We start from the raw sequence: 21,677 nt of genomic DNA, 5'->3' as shown, positions 1-21,677 counted from the left end.
GCAAGGTTTTGCTGCTGAATTCCAACCTTCCCAGACCACGTCACCAGGAATTATCAGTGAAACCTCTTTATTCACACTGCGGAGGAGAATGAGCTCCAAGAATACCATCAGAGGGTTTTTCTGGTGTTCTCATTAGTCCAATATGATTAATTTGCTCTGCATCATTGTAATTTACAGCAGGACAGCTTAAGCACATTGACAGAAGGGAAATACACAACTCACCACACAAAAGATTAATTACACCCAGCCCTGCTTCCAGCAATCCCCAGGCTGCAAAAGGGCATATTTTTTATTCTTGGAACCTTTCTCACATACATAACAGGAGAGTCATCCCTGTTCAGAAACCTTTAGCCAATTTAGCTCCTTCTGTTTGCTGTTAATGTGCTTGCCATATCAGCCTGTCAGCGCCAAGCCTATAAATAATTGGGCCAACTGTGATTATTCATTCAAAGGAAACTGCTGTTTGGTCTCATACCTCCTGGATTTTTCAGGCTTTGTTTTTAAATTAGCTGCATTTGTACTAAATGTGGAGAAAGATTCTAGGACAATCCAGCCCTTGCTTTGCATGCTTATAGGGTGGCAACTAGAATGGCAACACACATTATGAAGAACTCCAGGAATATCAAGATTCTGGAAGAGATCAATCTGTCTTATTTTTTCATTTGCAAAACAGGGTACATAGAATTTGCCCTGAGTCTCTAATATATTGAAGAGAAAACTGGGTTGTAGTTGTAATTGCATTAAGTGACTGGACACATCTGTGGCTGCAGATAATGCTGAGCCTACACAGATACCTCAGTTCCCATCAGAGGGATGGGAATATCCAGCAATGTATGTGGAAGTGCAGCTTCTGCTCCAAGTCTGGCTAAGCAAAATGGATCTGTCTTCCTAACTGGACTAATTGCTGCCTTTAGTGTTCTCTGTTTCTCTGTTTATTTGGCTACTGGTGCAAAGGAGCATCTCCCTTTTCAATAAGATCCACACTGGGTGCCATCAACTCCTGTCTCCTCATGAAAAAGTTGTGAAACCACACAAGCTGATCCTCTCAGACTCTTTCCATGCTGTGGGACTGCTTTTCTCTAGGATCACAATGTGATCTGGTTCTTTAGGCAACTTAAAAATTACTGCATTTTCAATGTCTTTTAATATCTGCAATAAATTGGAAAGATGTGATTTTCATGCAAGCCTTATCATACAACTTTAGCAATTAGTTCCTGTGTATTCTGGAGAGGAGCCTTTTTCAAAGGTCATGAGACACTTAAATTATGTATGTAAATTCATGCTGATTCTATGAACGTAGAGTCACATCTGGATTAAAAAAATAAACACAAGCATATCAAGTATGAAACACATTCCTCCTGAAACCTCCTGAACCTCTGTAATCTCCAGCTCATTTCCACAGAGGGTGTCTGCTCCTGCACATTGTGAATACAGGATAAAGACAAAAAAGGCTGCATTTAAAACCTGGCCTAAGTTTAGCTCCAAAAAAACCCCCACTATTTCAAACCTGGTTCTCTTGTTCATCCGAGGCAATGACACCGATGTCTCCCTGGGCTTGAGCAACAGAATGTGGGGGAATCAGACCTACAGACTATTTTAAATCTTGTTAACTGGAAACTGAGCAAAAAACTCCAAACTAAACACCTTTCCTTTCATATCTGCCCTCTGGAAAACACAGAGTTAAAAATGAAAAATACATGAGGTTGGCTCATAAGAACAGGCAGCAGCATCTAGAAATGTCTCTTCTTTTTCTTTCTCTAAATACTAGAGAAGAACCTTATAAAGCCACAGGGTTTAAGTGCATAAAGTCTGTAAAATTCATATATGCCCCTGCCTGGCAAATACCTGTTAAGGAAATCTGAAGAACGTCTTTTTAAGGGAAAAGAAAGATCACTGGACCTAATTTAAATGTTTCAGGAGAATCAAAGCTGACCATATTTGCATTACAATTAGACTCTCCGTTTTGTTTATTGTAATTGCTAATTCCATATGGACCACTTAAATTATCTAGAAAGACCATTTAAATGAGCCTCTTATCTGATGAATAATACATCTTCAGGTTTCTATATCTGATTGGGACATTATTATATGGTTAAAGTGAACTTTTCATGCTCTAACCCATTTTGTCCGGGTTTATTTCATTTCCTGATCCATTCAAACATCACCAATTAAGGCAAAGCAGCTGGTCATAAACTGATCTCATTTCCGTCATTTGCTTTGCTTTGAAAGCTGTCCCTGTGTTCCCTCTTGTGTTCTTTCTTCCTCACACATAATAAAAATAATTACACTTCTGGTTTGGAGAACTTGCTGTACATTACCATCATTATTGTGAAAGGGTTGATTTCAATAATTAGAAATCCTGCCCACTTGCTCAAACATCACTTTATTGTTATCAGTGCATTCACACTGAGAATGAATGTTGTCCAAGGATTTCTGATGTTTATTCACTAGTGCTGCAGGCCCTGAATTGTAAGTCAAAGAAAAATCAAAAGGTTATGAGAGAAGGTTTACAGAGCAAGGTCTTTAAATGCCTTCAGTACAGGCTTGGCTGTGTTTGCTGTGCTTTTACTCAAGGATTACTCAGAGTATTTGTCTGGTATGTTTGAAGGTTTTTGAAAAGGTTTTTCTGTTAGTATTTTAAGAATAAATGTAAATTAGTTTGGAGAGTTTGACTGAGTCCCTTAAAAAGTTTGGCTGATTTGCATTTGAGGGGCTGCTTAAATCAACTGCAGTGATCCAGGCTGGACCTTCACTGCCTGGAGAACATTTCAATACCTATTGACCTTTTCTTGAAAATCATGTCCTTAGAGACAGAAGAGCTAATGCTGCTGGTATTAAGGAAATTTCTAATAAATTCTTGGGGCTATCAGGTAATGCCTTGAGAATTCAATATCCACTTGGGTACAACCTGCAGCTCCAGAAAAGCCCATGAACTAACACGCATCACAGTGGGCAAGACTGCCAACAGCTCCAATTTTGGGTTCAAGAACCCAAGGCCTACAAAATACACAGTTCCTGAACTGGAATGAAAGAAGGACATCACCTTGGGTCCTTTGGACTTGATTTCACATCAGGTTTAGCACCTTTCACTGAAAATAACCACTGGTCTGGAACAGCAGGGAATGAGTTGTGATTTCTGCACTCTGTTCCTCAGAGTTTTTTCTAGAAGCTTAGGAAGAAAACTTGAGACTGCTTCATATTTCCAGTTTCTTCTCATACTTATTTTAAACCAACTTTTGGGGAATATATAAGTAATGGGAATTAACTGACAGCTGCAGAGCAAGTGGAGTCATTGCAGCCTTGAGAGTAACATCATAGTAATACACAATCTGACATGTGATTTACATGGAAGTTACTGTCAAGTGTCCTCAGGTAACCTCCTGCCTCCATCTTTACAATTTTCTTATGAATAATGGATCTTTTACAAAGCTCTGCACTTAGCAGAGCCCTTGCCTCTGGCAACAGGAGATGACCTGGTGAAAGTTCAACACAGATCTTGGATAAACACCTCCTGTTGACCATACTGGGCACTGTAAGTGTAGGAACAACGACAAAGATGTAAATCAATTTTTATTTTTTTACCTTTACATTCTCTATTCCTTTTGAAACTCAAATCAACAATATTTTTGGTGAGGCTCTTCTGTTTCTAGAACAACTGGGAGTTACATGTTTAAATACTATCCTAGAATGCTATTTTGACACAGTTAAAATTTTAAACCATACCTTTGCACAGTTTAGCAATTGCAGATGTCATCCCTATTCAGTTCCGTTAAAATATTTCCCATAAAACAAACTTTCAACCCAAATCACTCTATGCCAGAATCTATGTTTTATAGAAATTGTTTGCTTCTGTTTTACCTTTTTTTATTGTTTTCCTTTCAATTTTTTTCCAGACAAGTGCATAATTTCTGTTGAACAAATGAAATGAAGCCCAAAACATTTCATGTCTGTCAAAATACTCCATTTACCTTCCCCATTTTCTCCCTTTCTCCGTTTACACTTTCCTTTCCTGTAATGGCCAGCACATTGTGGGGGTTCTGTGCTTTCTTTCCCCATGAACTACTATTTCATGCAGATCCTGTCCCTGAAACAGGGAATGTTTTACAGCATAGCCTGGACATGCAAACAGTCCTTCTTCTTATAAGGGAAGCATATTTTTACACAAGGAATACATCATTTTAATGCTGAACTGGTTTCTTATCACTACACCCAACAAAATTAGAGAGAATTCTGCTCACAGCAGTGCCTGAATAAAGCTGGAACAAGCTCAGTGGAGGCTTAAGAGACTCTGAAATTTAAACAAGCCACAAAACAGGAACAGGAGTGGATTCCATCCTCCATCTGTTCATCAAACTCTGTTTACATCGTAGAGTTGCATCTGAAAACCCCAAGGGCAGAACAAATAAAATGCTGGTCCTTACCTTTGCCTATAGAAGTGGCTATTCCATTCATTAACTGGGATAGAGATTTAGCAGGAGAACCAGAGAGATCTGAGGATGCCAAGGTGTTGCTGCTCAGGAGGTCAATCTTCCCTGCCTGCTGCCGGAACCTCTCCAGCTCTCTGGACAGGAGGTTAAACTGCTCGCTCTGGGTCCGGCATTTCTCCTCCAGCTCTCGCACCTTGGCCTGCAAACCAAGAGAGAACATGGACATCGGACTGAGATCACAGCCAGCTCTGACTCCAGCACATTCCTCTGAAGTACCAGGGAGCCAGGATAAGCAAACTAGTTGGGATGAACAGGCCCACAATCTCCCTCTACTTCTCACCCACACTTAGAACGAAACCTGGTGGTACTCCTGGAACACTGAGGTAACTTCTCCTTTCAGCCCCAGTTTCCAAAGGGGAAATTCCTTATCAGATGTTTTGGCAGTGCTAAAAAAAACACTGCCAAGAACACCTGCAAACAGCTCCTACAGCTTTGTGACTTCTACACACATCTAAATGCCAGTTTTGTGTGCTCTTCCAAGTTTTCCTAGAACGCAGGGACATTTCTGAGACATGCCCCTCTTCTGCTATTAAGTTGAAGCCTCTTGAATTGCTGGGTTAATATTTATGTATTAAAACCTAATAAGAAAAAAACCCCACAGTGGTTCATGCAGAATTTGGGCACTGCTTGAATTTCCTTTCCAAAACAATGCTCCTCACGGTAACCAAACCACACAAAGTACTCCAGACACCAGCCAAGAGGAGGCTGGTTGTGAGAAGCCTGTGAGAAGCATCAAAATGCCACTGTTGGCAAACATTTTTCTTTGAATTTTGAGGCATCAGGCTTTAAGAAAACAGAACTTAAAAGATAAACTTCTGTGCTGAGCTGGGAAATTTGCCTACGTAGGGCTAATGAATTCCTGATGTGAGAAGATGAATAAGGTGATGGGAAATAAAGATTCCCTGACTGAAAGGAATGACAAAGGGCATGGGAATTCAGGTTTTTTCCTGAAACTTTTACTCAAAACATATAAAGAGTAGTAAGGACACTGTAGGATAAAAAAACTTTTACCCAGATCTGCACATTCATTGTACCAAATAAGTAAGGATATAACAATGTTTTCGGTACAAGGAATTTAAATTTCAATCTGCATTTATAAACCACCTGTGTATCTGTTTGCATACACTGACAGATATTCCTGAAGACAAAAACACGAACCCAAAGTGCCCAGAGAGTTAGGAAAGAATAAATTAACACCTCTTGCAAAGACTGCAGAGTCAGAGAAGCTCCTGAGAGTTCCATTTGTGAGGTTTTATTTTCACACAGGGGCAACCAGTTGGTGGGTGCTCTGGCACAGGGAATGGCACTGCAGAGCCCAGGTCTGTCTGCTGTGACCCAAACAGGCAGAAGGAGCTCAGCAGGGGCACTAACAGGCTCCTTCTTTGAAAAGTTAATGTATTGCATCCTGATCTGGTGCTTTATGATGAACAAACATCCCTTCATTAAAAAACCCCCTTATAATATATGCCTAGTTAAACAACTGTACTAACAAAGGAAGTCAGGGTATCAATTAAATTCATTCAACTGAACAAAGAGTTTGGGTTTTTTCAAAGACAAAAACATTCTCAGTTGACAGAAGAAAAACTGCCCATATTGCATATCAAGAAAACAACATACATTACACACCACCTCTAAAAAGATCTTAGCTCAACTAAAAATAAGGGAAACACTTAGAGTACCCAGAAGAACCCAAAAATCCAAATTTTTCACTACTGAAGGTGGTACTGTTTGTTCCTTTTCTTGTAATGAATACTTTTTTAAAGCTACAGTGAATTTTAAAGCTATAATTTCTCTGTATTCATAACACAAAATTAATTTATTTCTGCTAAAGATGTCTCAGGGTATCCATCTGATTGATTACGAAACGAAACCCAAGAAGACTCAGAGACATTGTGGGAGTTTTACACAAACAATAAATGCCTGAGGTTTTTTTGTCTTTCATCTTTTTGCTGTGGTTTTGAGCAACTGAAATGTGAGCCTTTGCTACTTATTAATTTGTTGTATGACATCTGTGTACAACTTTAAAAGAACATTAAGCAAACAAAGAAGCAAACTGGTCTGGGTTTACTGGTCCCCTCTTTTAAGGATAAGCTACTCAACTCTCTAAGAACATATACTGACCTTTCCACATGCAGTTATGGAAACTCTAGTATAAAATAAAAAATAAAAACATCACAATGCAAACCTCAACAAGATGCTAAGCTTGTCTTAAAAATATTTTTCAAAAAATATGAACGCATTATTATTGATTAATTTAAAAATTAATTGCATTTCAGCATATGCCTTCTTTGTCTTCTCTTCTGAGTATGCAGAAATCTCAAGTTGTTCTGTCATGGCAGTACAAAGCCTGGAAGAAAAATGCCTTTACTGCTTTTTTTTTTCAAAGTTCAGGTTGTGAGTTAGAAGTGAGCACAAGAGTTGGTTGTATATAAAGAAAAACCTGCCATGAGATCCACAGCTGAGCTCTCCAGAGGCATCCCCATCCATGCTCACCCTCATTTCTTGACTCCAGGCACGTGCTTGGTTTGCTCTCACCAGCCGGACTCACCTCCCTGCACAAACCCCACATCCATCGCTGCACAGAGAGAGGTGTGTGCTCCCAAATCTGAGTTCTCCTCCCATGGAACCCTCCCTAATAACGCTGGCACAAAGGTGCCAGGTCTGCCAGACCTCCCTAGAACTGCCAGAGCAGTGGTTGTATGCAGAGACATTCTCTGCTGCACAGATTGAATGTCTATCACTCAGCACTTGCCAAGTTTCTCATACCATCCATAGTGCTGCTTCTAAAATTAAAATGCCTTCTTAAAGGGAAAATGAAGCAGACTTCATCCATTACAAGACAGATACTGTTCACACGAGACAGGGAAGATGATGAGCAACTTTCCAAGTGGACAGGTTTGAATTCAGACTAGTAGTTAACTCACATATTCTGCTAAGAGATATTATTTCATAGTTTATCTGTTAGCTCTCACTGGGTGGCTCAAATCAGCCTCAGGTGAAAGTATCACATAAAATAGTCTCTGTATTAACAAAGAAACAATCTGAATTCAGACAAAATCCACACTGTCAGAAAGTTACAGTCTTGAATAAACTACCAAACCATTCCTACTGGGCATGCTTGTAAGGAATTGACTTCCAAAACAGGCTCTGAGTTCTCACCAACTCATGGCAGGATTAATTTCTTGCAGGAAAAAAAATTTGAATTTGCTGCTTTGGTACTTGGCCAATAAATGCAAAGCATGCTGGCATAACAATGGTTCTATCACACATCCCATGCAAGGTTGGGCAGGGCTGGCATACTCATTTTACAGGGAAAAGTGCAGGACTCAGGACAGGGAAAGGAGAATTTATGCCCTAAAATACCTGCATGCTGTCCAAGGTGTTCTGGATGAAGTGCAAAGCAATAAATCCCAAACAAGACACAGTAAACAAAGAGATGTGAAATAAACAAAGAAATAAAAACAGTTTTGAATATTTCTTTTGTTTTGACATTTCAAAGCAAAGTATATTAGACCAGTTACACGTGTAAAAACATGCAGTAACACAAACCACGCTAGAAAACGTTTCAGAAATCAATATTGCTGCTGAGCTCAGACTGCAAAAGGCACATTAAAGAAAATGCTAAAAAAATAACACGCTGGTGGCAATAAAAAGCAAAAGCTTTGGGAGCCTTGGTGGGGTTCAGCAAGTCACAGGCTGCAGACAAATCAGCTAAACAGGAACTGTGCTTAGCTTGAGGAGGGTAAATAATCTCTTGCCTGCCTTGGTTTTAATTATGTTTTCCTGCATCATACACTTTCCACCAGGCATTAAATAATAATTTAATCTTACGTTCTAAAGCTAAAACAAACTCAATATATATGGTGATAATGAAAGCCTATGAGCAAAACATGTTCTGTGGGAATATTAACTTTTATGAACACATTAATTATTTATTTTTTTTAAAATGTTGATCGATGCACCAATAAAAACCACCTTTTGCCAAGGCATGGCCAGCAAATAGACAGACAGAAAGGCTGTGGGAAGCTAAAGAGACTGGAAATTACCTTTTGCTAAAACCAGATTTTAAAATGAAATATTGCCAATGCACTTGCTATGAACAATGCATGGTATTGCCTGGTTTTTAGGATACATACATTAACACTTAATAACCATTTAAAGCCTTTTCTTTCCCTCATGCAGCACAATGAGGTGTTCTCTCCCTACCACACCCTTCGAAGGTTTCCAGGAAGTATCTAAATTATTTCACTAAGTTTAACATTTCTGTTCTTTAACATGTTGCCTTATGTTTATTAGACAGTATTTAATTAGGAATCTTTAATTGTTTGGTATTTGCAGCTACATTTCCAGCCTGATAAATAATATTTCCCATAATTAATCACTTCCTTTAATGGTATTTTACAGAAAAAATAGAACCAAATGAGAAACTGAGATACACATCATTTCCAACAGCTCAGCTTAATGAACTCCCAACAGAATTATAAATCTTAAAAGATGCAATTACATTAGAAGAGGGGAAAAAAAAATCTATCTGCCTACATATTTCTTGAAACTTTCAAAAGTGAGGATGCAGTAAAGTTATCACATTCAGAAGGGAACCTGAATAAGCAAAGGTAACACAGATTATCTTACCTCTAGCAATTGAACTGCTCCCTCATGTTCCTTCTTAGCTTCAACCTGAGCCTTGTTTTTATGGAAAAGGAAAAAGGGAAAAAGAGAAAGAAGGGAGGAAAAAGGAAAATCATTAGTCATGCCACATATAATATGCTCTAACCACATAAAGGAGCATACTGTATACTGAAATCCAGAGCCAATTACAGTCTGGAAGGGGTGGCTCTGCCAGTATTACTCTGGCACTTGGGTTCCAAGCCTCTGAAATAACTGCTTATTTTTAGGAGATCGAATCTCAGGGAAGTTTAATAGCATTGGTATTTGGCTGGACCAACACAAGCAGGCTCAGCACACTGCAAGATCACAGCACAAGCACCTCTGAAACTCTCGAATTAAAACAGAAAAGGGTTTGGTATTGCACAGTGAGCAGGTTCATGGTGCAGAAACCTCCCCTATCAGCTGGGAGAAAGCAACACAAAAATTCAGCTCATTCTTTCAATGAAGCAACAGTATTTATCAGTGAAGCAAATAACTCACAAAACACTTCAAGCCAACCACAGGCCAGGCTGTCTGAAAACATCAGTGCAATATTTAGGGTCCAATCAACTGAGTCAAAGACGAAAACAGGGAACAAATAAGAACAGAAAAGTATTTTATGTAGCTCAGAAGTCCAGTTATCAAACATTGGTCTGGAAAAGCCTAAACCTTAAAACCAAAAAAAAAGCACTCAGCAACTTTATGTTGTCCTCACTTTCTTTCCATTGAAGTTGTCACTATCTCCTTTATTGAAGCTTGCCCAAGATAAGCACAAATTTTGTTAACCACTGTATAGTTCTGCACATTCCTCTTCAGAGCAAAGTCTTAAACCCCTCCTGTTTGGCAGAGGACAACACCCCACAGACTTCCCAATTTGATGGCCCACACAGTCCCATGATGGACACAGATAGAGCTATTTTAATTTCATTTCCCTCACCCCTGAGGGCTACCCTGCTCTGTTACTGGTCTCAGTGGGAGCTGGGTCAGGCCACAAAGTGCCAGCCAGAACATACACTCAGACTATACTTCACTGTCATGCAGGATAATAAAGCCTCCTTCAATGCTGCCAACACAGTCATATTTCTTGCTGTACTACAGCAATAAGTCTTACTGCTAGCACTTGATAAATATTGGCTCCATGAGCATTAGCAAACACAGGACAGCAGGTAATAGAAAGCCTCGAGTCATCCATCATTACAAGTTTAATAAAATCTACCCAGAATATGAGTTCTGGATAAATGATTACAAAACCTGCATCAATAGCTATCTCTCTTTTACATCGAACTGCCTTGAAGTTTTTTTCAAGAAAAAAGACCATCTGATTCCCCATCAACACAAAACTTTGATAAACAATATTATATTCTTGCTGCTAGGCTGAAAAATTTGATCAGTCTGTATTTATATTAAAAAGACAATGCTTTTTGAATTATATTCAAAACGTGATAGCACATTCATCAGGCTGTACCAATAACTGGCTTTGCTTTGAAGTGCAGATCTTGGTGGTTCATCAGCACCTTTCCTACAGGAACAAGATATTCTGTGAAATGCCATCCTGTTACTGCCCAGAGTGACTACTTTCATTTCATAATACTTTTCCAAGTAATAATATGATTCTAATTTAAAAAAAAAGGAGAAAGACTTTAACACACGTGCACCAGGTACATTGGGAGGTCTTATTACTTCAGGTCCACTAAACAAGAATTTAAGCAATGGCTGCAGATGCTGAGCCAATTGCACTGAGTAAAATACCAAATACAATAAAGCCTTGTTTGTGCTTGACATCTGACATGCTGCAGCTCAGCAAAAGTGACTGGAGGAAAGACTAGCACAGAGATGTGTCTCCTGTTGCCAAACCACATGTGGTTTTATTAGATGAATGCAACAAAAATTAGCAAGAAATGCTGTATCTTTCTCTGGTTTCTTTGCTTTGCCAGGAAATTTAAGTCCAAAATTTATGAAGAATTTCTAATAATAACAGTTGAAATATAACTAGAAATGGCATTTTGAAATGTGCCTAAATACATTGATTGAAAAAGACTAAAAGAAAATTAACAAGAAGATTTCATTTGGTGAACTGCAGCTTTCTATTTCAAGCAAATGATATTAGATACATCTTTTATTCTGCTGAGAATGTCCCTCTCTGCCAATTCCCTATGAAATTATCATTAGCAGTATTATTTTTGTGTTTTAATCTAGTCCAGCAATTGGAAAAATCAACATTAGCACTAAGACAATTGCAGCTTTAAGTGACTTTGGCAAGATTGAAACTCACTATCATGTTTTTTGTATGATAATGAATACTGAGAAATTGCAGCGTGAAAAAAAGAAAGTCTTAAAGTGATGTGTAAATTACAGAATGACCTTGGAAATGAAATACTTCAAAACCATTTAGTTCATTGTGGTGGGCTGACCCTATCTGGACATCAAAGCTGCTCCATCACTGCTCTCTTCAGCTGGGGAGGGCAGAGAAAATACAGTGAAAGTCTCATGGGTCGAGATAAGGACAGGGAGAGATCCCTCAGGAATTACTGTCATGGGCAAAGCAGGCTTGACTTGGGGAAATTGGCTTAATTTATTAACAATCAAATCAGAGTAGGATAATGAGAAATTAAATCAAATTTTAAAACCATCTTCCCCCATCCCTCCCTTCTTCCCAGGTACTGCTAAACTCTACCCATCCTCCCCGCCACAAGTGGCACAGAGGGACAGAGAATGGGGGCTGTGTTCAGTTCACCCCACGTTGTCTCTGCTGCTTCTTCCTCCTCACAGGGAGGACTCTGAGCTCACACTCTCCCCCTGCTCCAGCATATGTAGGGGAATCTCTGCTCTGGCTGCAGATGACCTTGTGCTGTTTTCCCCCCCACTTTTTAAATATATTACCCCAGAGGTGGTGCCACTGTCACTGATGGGCTCAGCCTTGGCCAGCAGAGCCGGCTGGCATTGTCCCTGCTCATGGGGGCATCTGCTCAGAGAAGCCTCCCCTGTAGCCACCCTATCACACAAACCCCACACATTTATGAAAAGGAAGATCAACTGTGATGTGGAAGTACCTTGACAAGACTTTGTTTAGCCTAATTTAGTGGGGAAAGGTAGCAAGGATTGTGTGTCTGGAAGAGAAAGCCAAAGAAATCCCAACCAAAGATTGATACATCAGTGAGCATGTTAACTGCTCCAGCAAACTGGAAATGGTAGGGACCTCATATTATGAAATTAAGACCAGATTCCTTCCTAAAATTTACAAAATGCACAGGTATGCCTGAGCCAAATACAGAGGGAAGCAATGCAAATACAAAGGGAATATATACAATTGTGGCACTTCTATCTCTATTGGGAAATAGAAGGACTTAGATATAGTGAGGTCAGGTTTATCTTCATGGGCACAATTAGCACAGTCAACACCCACTTGTTACAGCTGCATCAGCACTCACACAGCACAATCCAGACCAGCAGCCAGTTTGGCAGTGGGGGTTAAAGTTCCTTTAGAGCAGCAGATGCATTCCCTGATGTCTCCTGCAGTTTGCCCTCTCCCCTGGCTTTGCCTGGCCCTCCTTACCTTCTGCAGGAGCTCGATTTCCTGCTGTTTGGCGTTGAGGACAGCCAAGGCTTGCTCATGCTCCAGCTCCAGCTGTTGCCGCCGTTCAGCAGCCTCTCGCATATGCTGTGCCAAGGGAACAGGGGAAAGCATCAGGAGACTTCAAACCTGCAGCTAAACGTGCTGCCATTCCCAGCGAGGCAGATCTTCCATCCTGATATCAAAACTCACTCATAGGCAAGGTGGAAACTACACAGGGTCTTAATTTGGTCAGTGCTTAGAGGTGTATTGCCAAAGCTAAACTCAGGCATTTTCACAGCAATCTCTTTTAGGATGTACCACCCTGACACTGTCAGCAATGTGGTGATGCACAAGGGAACAGGACCCATTTCATCCATCAGGAACACATTTTTATGTGGCATTGTGCTAAAAAATCAAAGCCTGGGAAAAAAAATTACCTTGACAATTCCCCAAGTGCCTCTTTATCTAGGATATGCTTTTGTGATTTGTTTTGCAAATGATGACCCAAAAGAAATAGCTTACCTTTGCTGATCTCTGCCTCTTCTTTATAGCTGATTAGAGAGAACTAAACTAACACAGGTGGATTTGGACAAAAGGGGCCACAGAGTACTCAAAAACAACTTTTAAAGTACATTTGCTGCTAATGATCCAAAGCAATATAAGAAAGGTTCTTGGGAAAAGCACAAGCTGAACAATGTCAAGATATCCTTTGCAGATAGAAATCTTTTTCATTATGGGTTAATATTATTCTCCCAACATCACTGTAGCTTTCAAACACCCTCTTAATAAATGGGAGTTAAGAAAGATCTCTTTCCAGATTCTGATCTCTTCTCTGGTGAGACTGGTATTGAAGATTTTTATTTTCCAAATTACATATTATTCCCATAATACTCTCAGAGCAGAGGCACAATGTCTTATCTGCAGCACCATGAGTTATTACACACAAACCTATTAGAAATCAGCACTTGGAAACACAAATGCACAGCTAAAATTGACAAGAACAGCCGCAAATATCTCCTATTGTGTACAAGAGAATATTTTATCAAGCATATTTGCAACCTTTCATGAGCTGTCTCTGTCTGGTACATGTTACTCATAACAAAGAGGGACAGCCCGGGGGGGTTGATGTCTCTCAATCTGGGTATGTTTGCAAAGGAAGCAGAAATGACTCCACTACTCCATTTGGCCTCTGCTCTGGATTTATTTATTTTCATTTGATGTGTTGCTTCAAAACAAGAATAACAAAAAGATTTTTCCAATTCATCAGCTTTTTGACCCTCAACTATGGCTTCTTTTCGAGGAGTATTTTGGCTGTAGACGTTTCTGAACTGCGAATGCTCCACAAAAGTTAAATGGTTCCTGGGTAATATCTATTATCAGTATTTTATAATGACCAAAAATAAGGGCTCTGACTCTCATGTCACCTGAATGAACACAACCTATTTTACTAACTAGTCTGACTCATGATTTAAATTAGCACAAAGCTACATTTACAGAGCTCAGCAGCTTCTATCACGTCTTATGCAAAACTTGACACCGATGGAGCATCAGCACATTTCTTAAATTCAAGAAATGGTGAGGCAATCAAGTAATTCTCACACCTTTAATTAAAACCTTTAATTATCATTAAAAAGTCTCACTTCCCTCTCTCAAGACTTTGTGCCAGATTTGGTGTAGCATATTTTGATACTGTTAAAGTCTTACTACTGTTACAAAAACTACTACAGAACACTTCTAGTCCTTGGCAAAGATCAATAAATAATTAATACTGTGACCATACAGTGAATCTATAAAATGCAATAAAGAAACAGATTGTTATTCATGATCTGTGATTCCCTCCAGCTTTTCATTTCTCTCTTTCCTAAAATATGTACTTAATGATCTGGAGTTCACAGATTTTAAGGTCAGAAAAGACCATTTGGTCATCTGTGTTAACCCAGAACTATCTCTCAGTCATTTTAGTAATGTCATGAGCTACTTAGTATTTAAAACCACCAGGATCTCTTCACCCCAGCATGTGTCCCTCCCCTGGCACAGCAATTAAATCTCCCCAAAACCAGAAGCAATTCCTCTCCTCACACATTGGTCTCAAATTGGTTCTCTCTTCAAATCTGTCCTGTGCTTCCTCTCTGCACATCAGCTGCCGACATTTCTTCTTCCAAGCCCCAGAACAGGCTTGGGTGGTGGAGAAGGACTGCAGAGAGCACTAGAACAGCAGGGAGCAAGCTCTGAGCTCAATCTCTGCTCAATTCCTCCTGCATCTTCCTCTAGGAGCAGCTTCCCCAGTGCTGACATTGCCCGAGGTTTGTGTGGGTGGCGACAATCCATTTCCCTGGGGTGTCACTGTCCTTAACATGAGGCAGCTCAGAACTCTCTGTGGTGTCAGTTTGCACATCCCTTTTGCACCCTCTCCAGAGGTCCTAACAATGCGACTCTAACATCAGAGGGCAAATCCACATTCAAAAGAGCATAGAAAAAATACAGTAGGGACTTCCTATTTCAATACAGTTGCCAAATAACACTCTGTCTTTCAAAGAAAGTGTGAAGAAGGGATGTCTCTGGTGCATCTTTCAGATCAAAGGCAAGAATCCTGCAGAGCAGCAGAATGAACTGGGCACACCGTGAACTTATCAGTTTTATTTCAAACCACAGAGCCAGACAGCTGTACAGTATAAACTGTTTCTGAAACTGCACTTAAGGGACCTGCTTAAATGGCCCTTGTTTTCCCTTCCTCCTCGGGGGCAGCTGGGAGGTTGGACAATGAACAGCCCGTCCTGGCTTCAGCTGTTCAGAGTGTACCTCCAGCTGCAGAGAAAACAAACCCCACTCTGCCCTATACAAGTGACTTTGCAGCTCTAAAATGTGCAACTGGTTCATGCAAGAACAAACTCCAGTGGCTTTCAAGTACCCAAGCCTTGTTTACAAAACAGAACTCATACACGATGCTGAATGGGGAGCAAATTGAATTCTCACCCAAGGAGCCTTATCAAAAGGCTTCTCATCTGTGCTCGCAGATGGGTGAGCAACATTGCAGGGGATGAATGGGAAAAGCTGCCTGAACACATCAGAAAATCAGGACTCTTCTAGAGAGGCACTGTGGAAATATTCAGAAGTTCGCTAATTCAGCAGTTCTTCATCTTTTCTCCTTTGTTGAGGCATCCTGAATTTCTCAAAAGAGAAACTGAGTTTCTTTTTAGACAAGGAAACTAGGCTTGATATTTCTCAAAACTTTTTTCCAGTGGCTGGAAAGCTGCAAGCCATGTTTTCAAACCATTCATTTCTCAAACATACAAGGACACACATGAAACACACAATTAATTGCATCTGCTTGGGCATGGACTTGGTGCTAAAAAGGACTGTAGGGTTTCAAGTCTGTCCAAGATAAAGGGCTCTGCTGAAGGAAGAAAAGCACTGGACATGGAAAGCCAGGATCTCTGCATCCAGCAGAGAAATTCTGTTTCAGTGGAGGAAAATTTTGCAGAAGTTCTTAAGCAGAAGAGCGAGATTTACAGAATGTAAAGGCCACAATAACATTTTGTAGACTGGCAGACATGGTTGTCTCTAAAGTGAAATATCTTGGCAGTTGTTCATATTCTCATCCTCTTTTTTCATTCTGATTTAAATAACTGTATAGTGAAAACCTACATCCAATTACTAGTAAAGTGTCAGATAAATGGCCTCTAAAGATATCTGTCCTCTGATAGTCTGAGATCCCTTGTCAGTACTTGGTCTACTGCATTCCATACGTTTTATCATAACTAATAGGGGCATTCAGTCCCTGAGTTATGTCTCTTATGCTTCTGTGAGTCCCTGAATGAGCCTCAGGAATAATAAACAAGCAATACAAGTACTGATTTTTGGACTTTATGTCCTTGCACGTACCTTTAGGACCTGCTCTAAGTTCTCCAGCTTGGCTTGGAGCTGGTGTTTTCCCTTTACAGCCAAATCTCGTTCTTTGGTCACTCTGAGAAGGGTTTCTCGAAGATGGTCATAGTCTGATTTTACCTAGAAAAAATAAAATGTGATTATTGCCCAAAAAGCCAATAAATGAAGGGAAAACTCTGCCTGACAAAAATGTTTCTGCACGTTAAAAATTAAGAAAAGGAAAAAAATAGTTCAAAGGAAATAGGGAAGAAGCACAAAAAACCCAAATGGGAATGTTCATATACATGGATTCATGGAACATTTTCTTTTGACAAGCACTACAACCTGGCAACCAATCTGTAGTTATTGAGAAGTCATGCAAATTTAAATAAATACACTCTACAAGGCCAAAAATTAAAGACAGTAAGAAAACTTCCAAATTCTTTGAATCTCAGAGGCATCAGAGGTGGGTGTGTTATATAAAGAGACAGAGATCTAACACATATATGTCAATAAAACTCACATGTACATTTTTTGGACTCCTTTTCAGTGTAAACTGACTTCAGAATAAACTCAAATACACATGATCAGCCTAACATTTGAAATCAGTGTCTCTGCCATTCAAAAAATAGGTTTTCTGCAACAAACCTCCTGCTCTCCCTTAGAATAGTTCCATACAAAAGGTATTTAATGGATCAGATATTCATAAATTAGGACTTGTTTTACAATTTAAATTACTTGGTGCAATCTTAACCATTTCAGCATGATCCAGTCTTTTTATAAAGGATTTTGTGAAGCATCAGTGAGAGTGACTCCATAAACACATACAGAAAACAAGAAAATAAATTCAGTTACTTTATCCTGCCATAGAAAAGTTCTCCCTTCAGTTCAAACCAGCTGAAAATTTAATTTCTTATCCCTGACCATTTTATAACTTTGAGACATGTATAACAATAGGATTATTACACCTTTTATCTTATGAGAAACTGCAAGTTTTACATTAAGGATGAAAACCCAGCAGAAATAAACCCCTTGGTAAAACCCCCCAAACATTATCTTCCCATACTGTTTCACTGTAATATTATTTTGATTTTTAAAGAACAAATGGCATTAAGCAATGCCTGCCATGGATATCTCCTGGCCATTTTCTCAAGTGATGTTTTGGAAGCTGATTCAGCCTTTTTTATTTGCCTCCTGGCTCCAGTTTGTTAACTTGCAAATTTTGCCATGGACCAAACAATCTAAATGTTTGCAGCCAGCCCTTGTATTCAGGGCTCTTTGGAGTGCAGTGGACTAGAAAAAAAGAGAGGAAAATGGAACAAATCATGTTTTCCACAAGAACTGATGCAATTATTGTCAAGCTCAGGATTTTCTTTTCTGTGCAGATTTTTCTTTTCCTCTCCCCTTACTTCTTTCTAACTAAGGAAACTATGAAACAATGGATTTTCAGAATCTATGAACTTCCTGCATCCTTTGCATTGTATTCCATTGCTCTGATCAGTCAGTGTATATTGAAGAATAATGGAATGGGAAAAGGAAACAATGAGGTATCAGTATCAATGATGCAATTTTGTTGCTCTCTGTGATTCTCAGTTAATTTACTGAGGATTAATGATGTACAATATTTTGAACACCTTTCAAGAAAAGGTTATTTTCCTTAGGCTTTAGTTTTCCCTGTCTCCAAAACAATTCACAGAACTGCCCACTTTAGTCAAGAGTTTTCTAAAACTTCCTAGTCATCACATTCTGAATAATTTTTGGAGCTGGTGAGGAGGGCACATTTCTGCTCTGGGTCTTTCCCTGCTGGCAGGGAAGGGGCTCTCAGAACAAACTACTTATCAGGCTGCTCATGCAATTTTGGAAAGAGATGGATTAGAGACAGGTAGAACTTCAAATATTTTACATGTCACAGGATCTTCCATTTAGGATCCCAAAGTGCCTACCTGAATTAGTTAAAGAGAAGGAATACACAATTTCTCTACTTTCTCTTTTGGCAAATCAGCATTTGAACAAAGTTCTGTTTTAATTCTGTGGATTGGAAAGAACAGAACCAAATCTACCTTCTGAAAATTAGTCTTTTTATACTTCCAGAAACACTGGTATCTTTTAATATTTCTACAGGACAGTCTTGTCAGGACTTTCTCATCTGAAGATTGTGTATCACGTAGAATGCTGTGATCTACACATTTATATAACCCATAAGGCATCATAAAACTTGACAAGGCTATAATGTCCTTTTTTTTCTTTTTTTTTAGACAACATTTGTTCTTAAATGTGAATTTAATGCTCTCTCCAAGCAGGCTGGTTAAGAACATATGGGATATACATGAACTTGAATTACTCACAGAGCGTATCAACACATCAATGTTCCCAGTGGCAAAAAGAGTTGACCTAAATAGAGTGTCATCACAAGCAGCTCTCACTTCATCACAGAAACAGGGAACATTTTGATCCGTGATGCTTCTCTGTTCAATGCACCAACCAATTTATTTTGCATCCCGTATCTTCACACTTACTGAATGTGCCCTCACTGGAGTCAGTAATGAAGGCCAACATTGCTGGAGTGCCTTCCACTTCCTCAACACTTAAACACACACTAGTTATTGACAACCAGCACATCACCATGAACCAGCAGGTTATTTTGTTGCTGAAAAGCTCCATCAGCCTCACAACCCACCACGTGCCTTTATTCCAGGCATTAGAGACCTGCCAGGTCCTCAAACCACTGGCATTGTTCAGAAAATTTTACTGAGAAACAACCCAAGAATGGTATGGTGTCAGGTGTGGTGGAAATAAATTCTGAATGTATAATATCTATTCTGTTTTTACACAAAAACACTAACCCATCTACATTCAGATGAACAGGAAAACAAGTCAGAGCCACAGCAATCCCCTAACGATATAAAATATTTCCATAAGTCCTCCACACCAGAAATACCATTTTGTTTCACTTTGCAGAGTACCAAAACCAAGCCATGTAAGTTATGGACAATTTTAGCTTTATTTGGTGGTTTAAAGGTAGCCAGCCTCATACTCACTCCTTTCTACAGTCAAATTTCAGCAAGCACATTGTGTGCAAAAATGAGCAGTAGCTTTGCCTGTGCTACAGAACAGAATGTATAAACACTCCTGCAGCCCCATTTGCTTGGATGAAGTTGGCCTGTTTTTCAGGCCAGCTCTCAAGGGTGAAAAAGAATAAATTAATTTAGGCAGGTTTTCCCCTTCAGGGCTGAGCCCTAACTCTGTTAGAATTCTGCTCCAACCTCCACATCCAAAGCTGTACAGCTTCACACATTGTGAACACTAAGATGTCATTTAAACTGCACCATCTATCCTCAACCTCACTGTGTGTGGTAGAAATACTCCCAGAAAAGCTGTTGTGCAAGAAGGAAAACAAAAGGTTTGTTAACACTCAGGGTATACTACTAAGATTAAATACTGTTAAAGTTGTTAAAAGTGAGACAGCACTCTTAAAACAGTTCAGAAAGGATATTGAGGTGCTGGAGCGAGTCCAGAGAAGAGCAACAAGGCTGGTGAAGGGACTGGAGCACAAGCCCTATGGGGAGAGGCTGAGGGAGCTGGGGGTGTTTAGCCTGGAGAAGAGGAGGCTCAGAGGTGACCTCAGCACTGTCTGGAACTACCTGAGGGGAAGTTCTGGCCAGGTGGGAGTTGGTCTCTTCTCCCAGGCACTCAGCAATAGGACAAGGGGGCACGATGGGCTCAAGCTCTGCCAGGGGAAATTGAAGTTGCAGATCAGAAGAAAATTCTTTGCAGAGAGAGTGCTCAGGCATTGGAATGGGCTGCCCAGAGAGGGGGTGGATTCCCCATCCCTGGAGATTTTTAAACACAGATTGGCCGTGGCACTGAGTGCCATGATCTGGTAAAGGGACTGGAGTTGGACCAAGGGTTGGACTCGATGATCTTGGAGGTCTTTTCCAATCCAATCAATTCTATGATTCTATGATTCTAAAACAAGTTTTTGGTAGTACTGAGGTGGCATCAGATTAGCAGTGCAGGCTTCCAGAATTGTTGCACTGTGCCTTTCACAGTGCTAATACATGTGAAGAAATAAACACCCACAGCATGATAAATTCTGACAAGATAACTTTATTACTAATTTAGTGGCTAATGTGTCAAAGGTTGACATTTTGCCTTTATATTTTCAATTGTTTTTATTAGATTTTTTCCATGTACCTCAAGCTTTTCACTATAGTTAAAGTATTACCTATAATAAAGCATTATCAACCAGGCAGTTCTGCACTTGCTGATAGTAAGAGGACTAACATTTTTAGTGTCACCAAGGTACTGAGCCTCACTGCTCTAATGCTGTGCATTATTCTGTGTCAGTTAGAATATCAAATTGCCCAATTAAGACTTTATCTTATGAGCCTCCTGAAATAAAGAGAAAAGGTAATGTGTAAACAACAATAAAGAGAAGAGAAAAACATTAGGAAAGGGAGAAATTGTAGACAGATGGATGAATAAAATTAAGTGATGCTATGATACACATGGCTTCCTCCTCTCATAAATTATTTTAACTCTTTCTATATAAAAACAATTTAAATTCGTCAGCAACAGGAAATGTCAAGTCATCTTCGATACCAGGTGCTACATATAAAACATGGACTAAATGCACAGCCACCTCTGAATTTTGATGATTTCCATCACCTCAGGGACCTAATGAGACCTTCCTTGGCTTGGAAATTCAGCAGGGGGGTATTCTGTGCCACCAAAGGGTGCAGCCCCCACTGGTTTGCAAGCTTTGGGGATGGGCTTCCATCGGCGCCCATGTGAGTAACAGCTCCTGTGATATGAATGAGGTTGCCCAGCAACTCACTTAAGCCCTGTAGAAATCCCAGATTGGAGTTTTATTTTTAGCTAAATGTAGCCCTGTAAAGTGGCTGGTTCATGATGTTTCTTTCCCTGAAAGCATATGTGGTGAGGGGAGGCACATCAGCCTCTCCTCCCTCCCATGCTGGTCACCCCATGCAGAATTTGCCAGAGATACAATCACATTGCAGGCAGAAAGATGCTCTTTAGTCCAGGATAGGCACAAATAAGAACTAAAGAAAAACACTTGCTATTAAAATAGCTTTTATATCAGGACCTGAGATACTGAAGTTACA

At 39.8% G+C, this 21,677-nt stretch overlaps 1 protein-coding gene across 12 annotated transcripts in view; it reads right to left on the bottom strand.

The window, feature by feature from the left end:
• RIMBP2 (RIMS binding protein 2) overlaps window positions 1-21,677 on the bottom strand; it is a 139,453-nt gene that overhangs the window by 49,470 nt on the left and 68,306 nt on the right. For 6 of the 12 annotated variants that reach the window (XR_011699256.1, XR_011699258.1, XM_071572016.1 and 3 more), the window contains exons 1-5: window positions 16,570-16,654; window positions 12,688-12,792; window positions 9,120-9,170; window positions 7,851-7,871; window positions 4,422-4,626 (exon numbers count right to left, since the gene is read on the bottom strand). Coding sequence is in view for 10 of the 12 variants with exons in the window: in XM_071572016.1 (XP_071428117.1) it covers window positions 4,422-4,626; window positions 7,851-7,871; window positions 9,120-9,170; window positions 12,688-12,789 (379 nt within the window). In the remaining 2 variants the exon portion in view is untranslated. Of the gene's footprint in view, window positions 1-4,421; window positions 4,627-7,850; window positions 7,872-9,119; window positions 9,171-12,687; window positions 12,793-16,569; window positions 16,693-21,677 lie in introns of those variants that run through there. The other 6 variants (XM_071572019.1, XM_071572023.1, XM_071572024.1 and 3 more) reach the window with 3 other exon arrangements.

This window comes from Pithys albifrons, chromosome 17 (assembly GCF_047495875.1).
Source record: "Pithys albifrons albifrons isolate INPA30051 chromosome 17, PitAlb_v1, whole genome shotgun sequence".
Lineage (NCBI taxonomy): Eukaryota > Metazoa > Chordata > Aves > Passeriformes > Thamnophilidae > Pithys > Pithys albifrons.
This window is presented reverse-complemented; position numbering and strand designations above follow the sequence as displayed.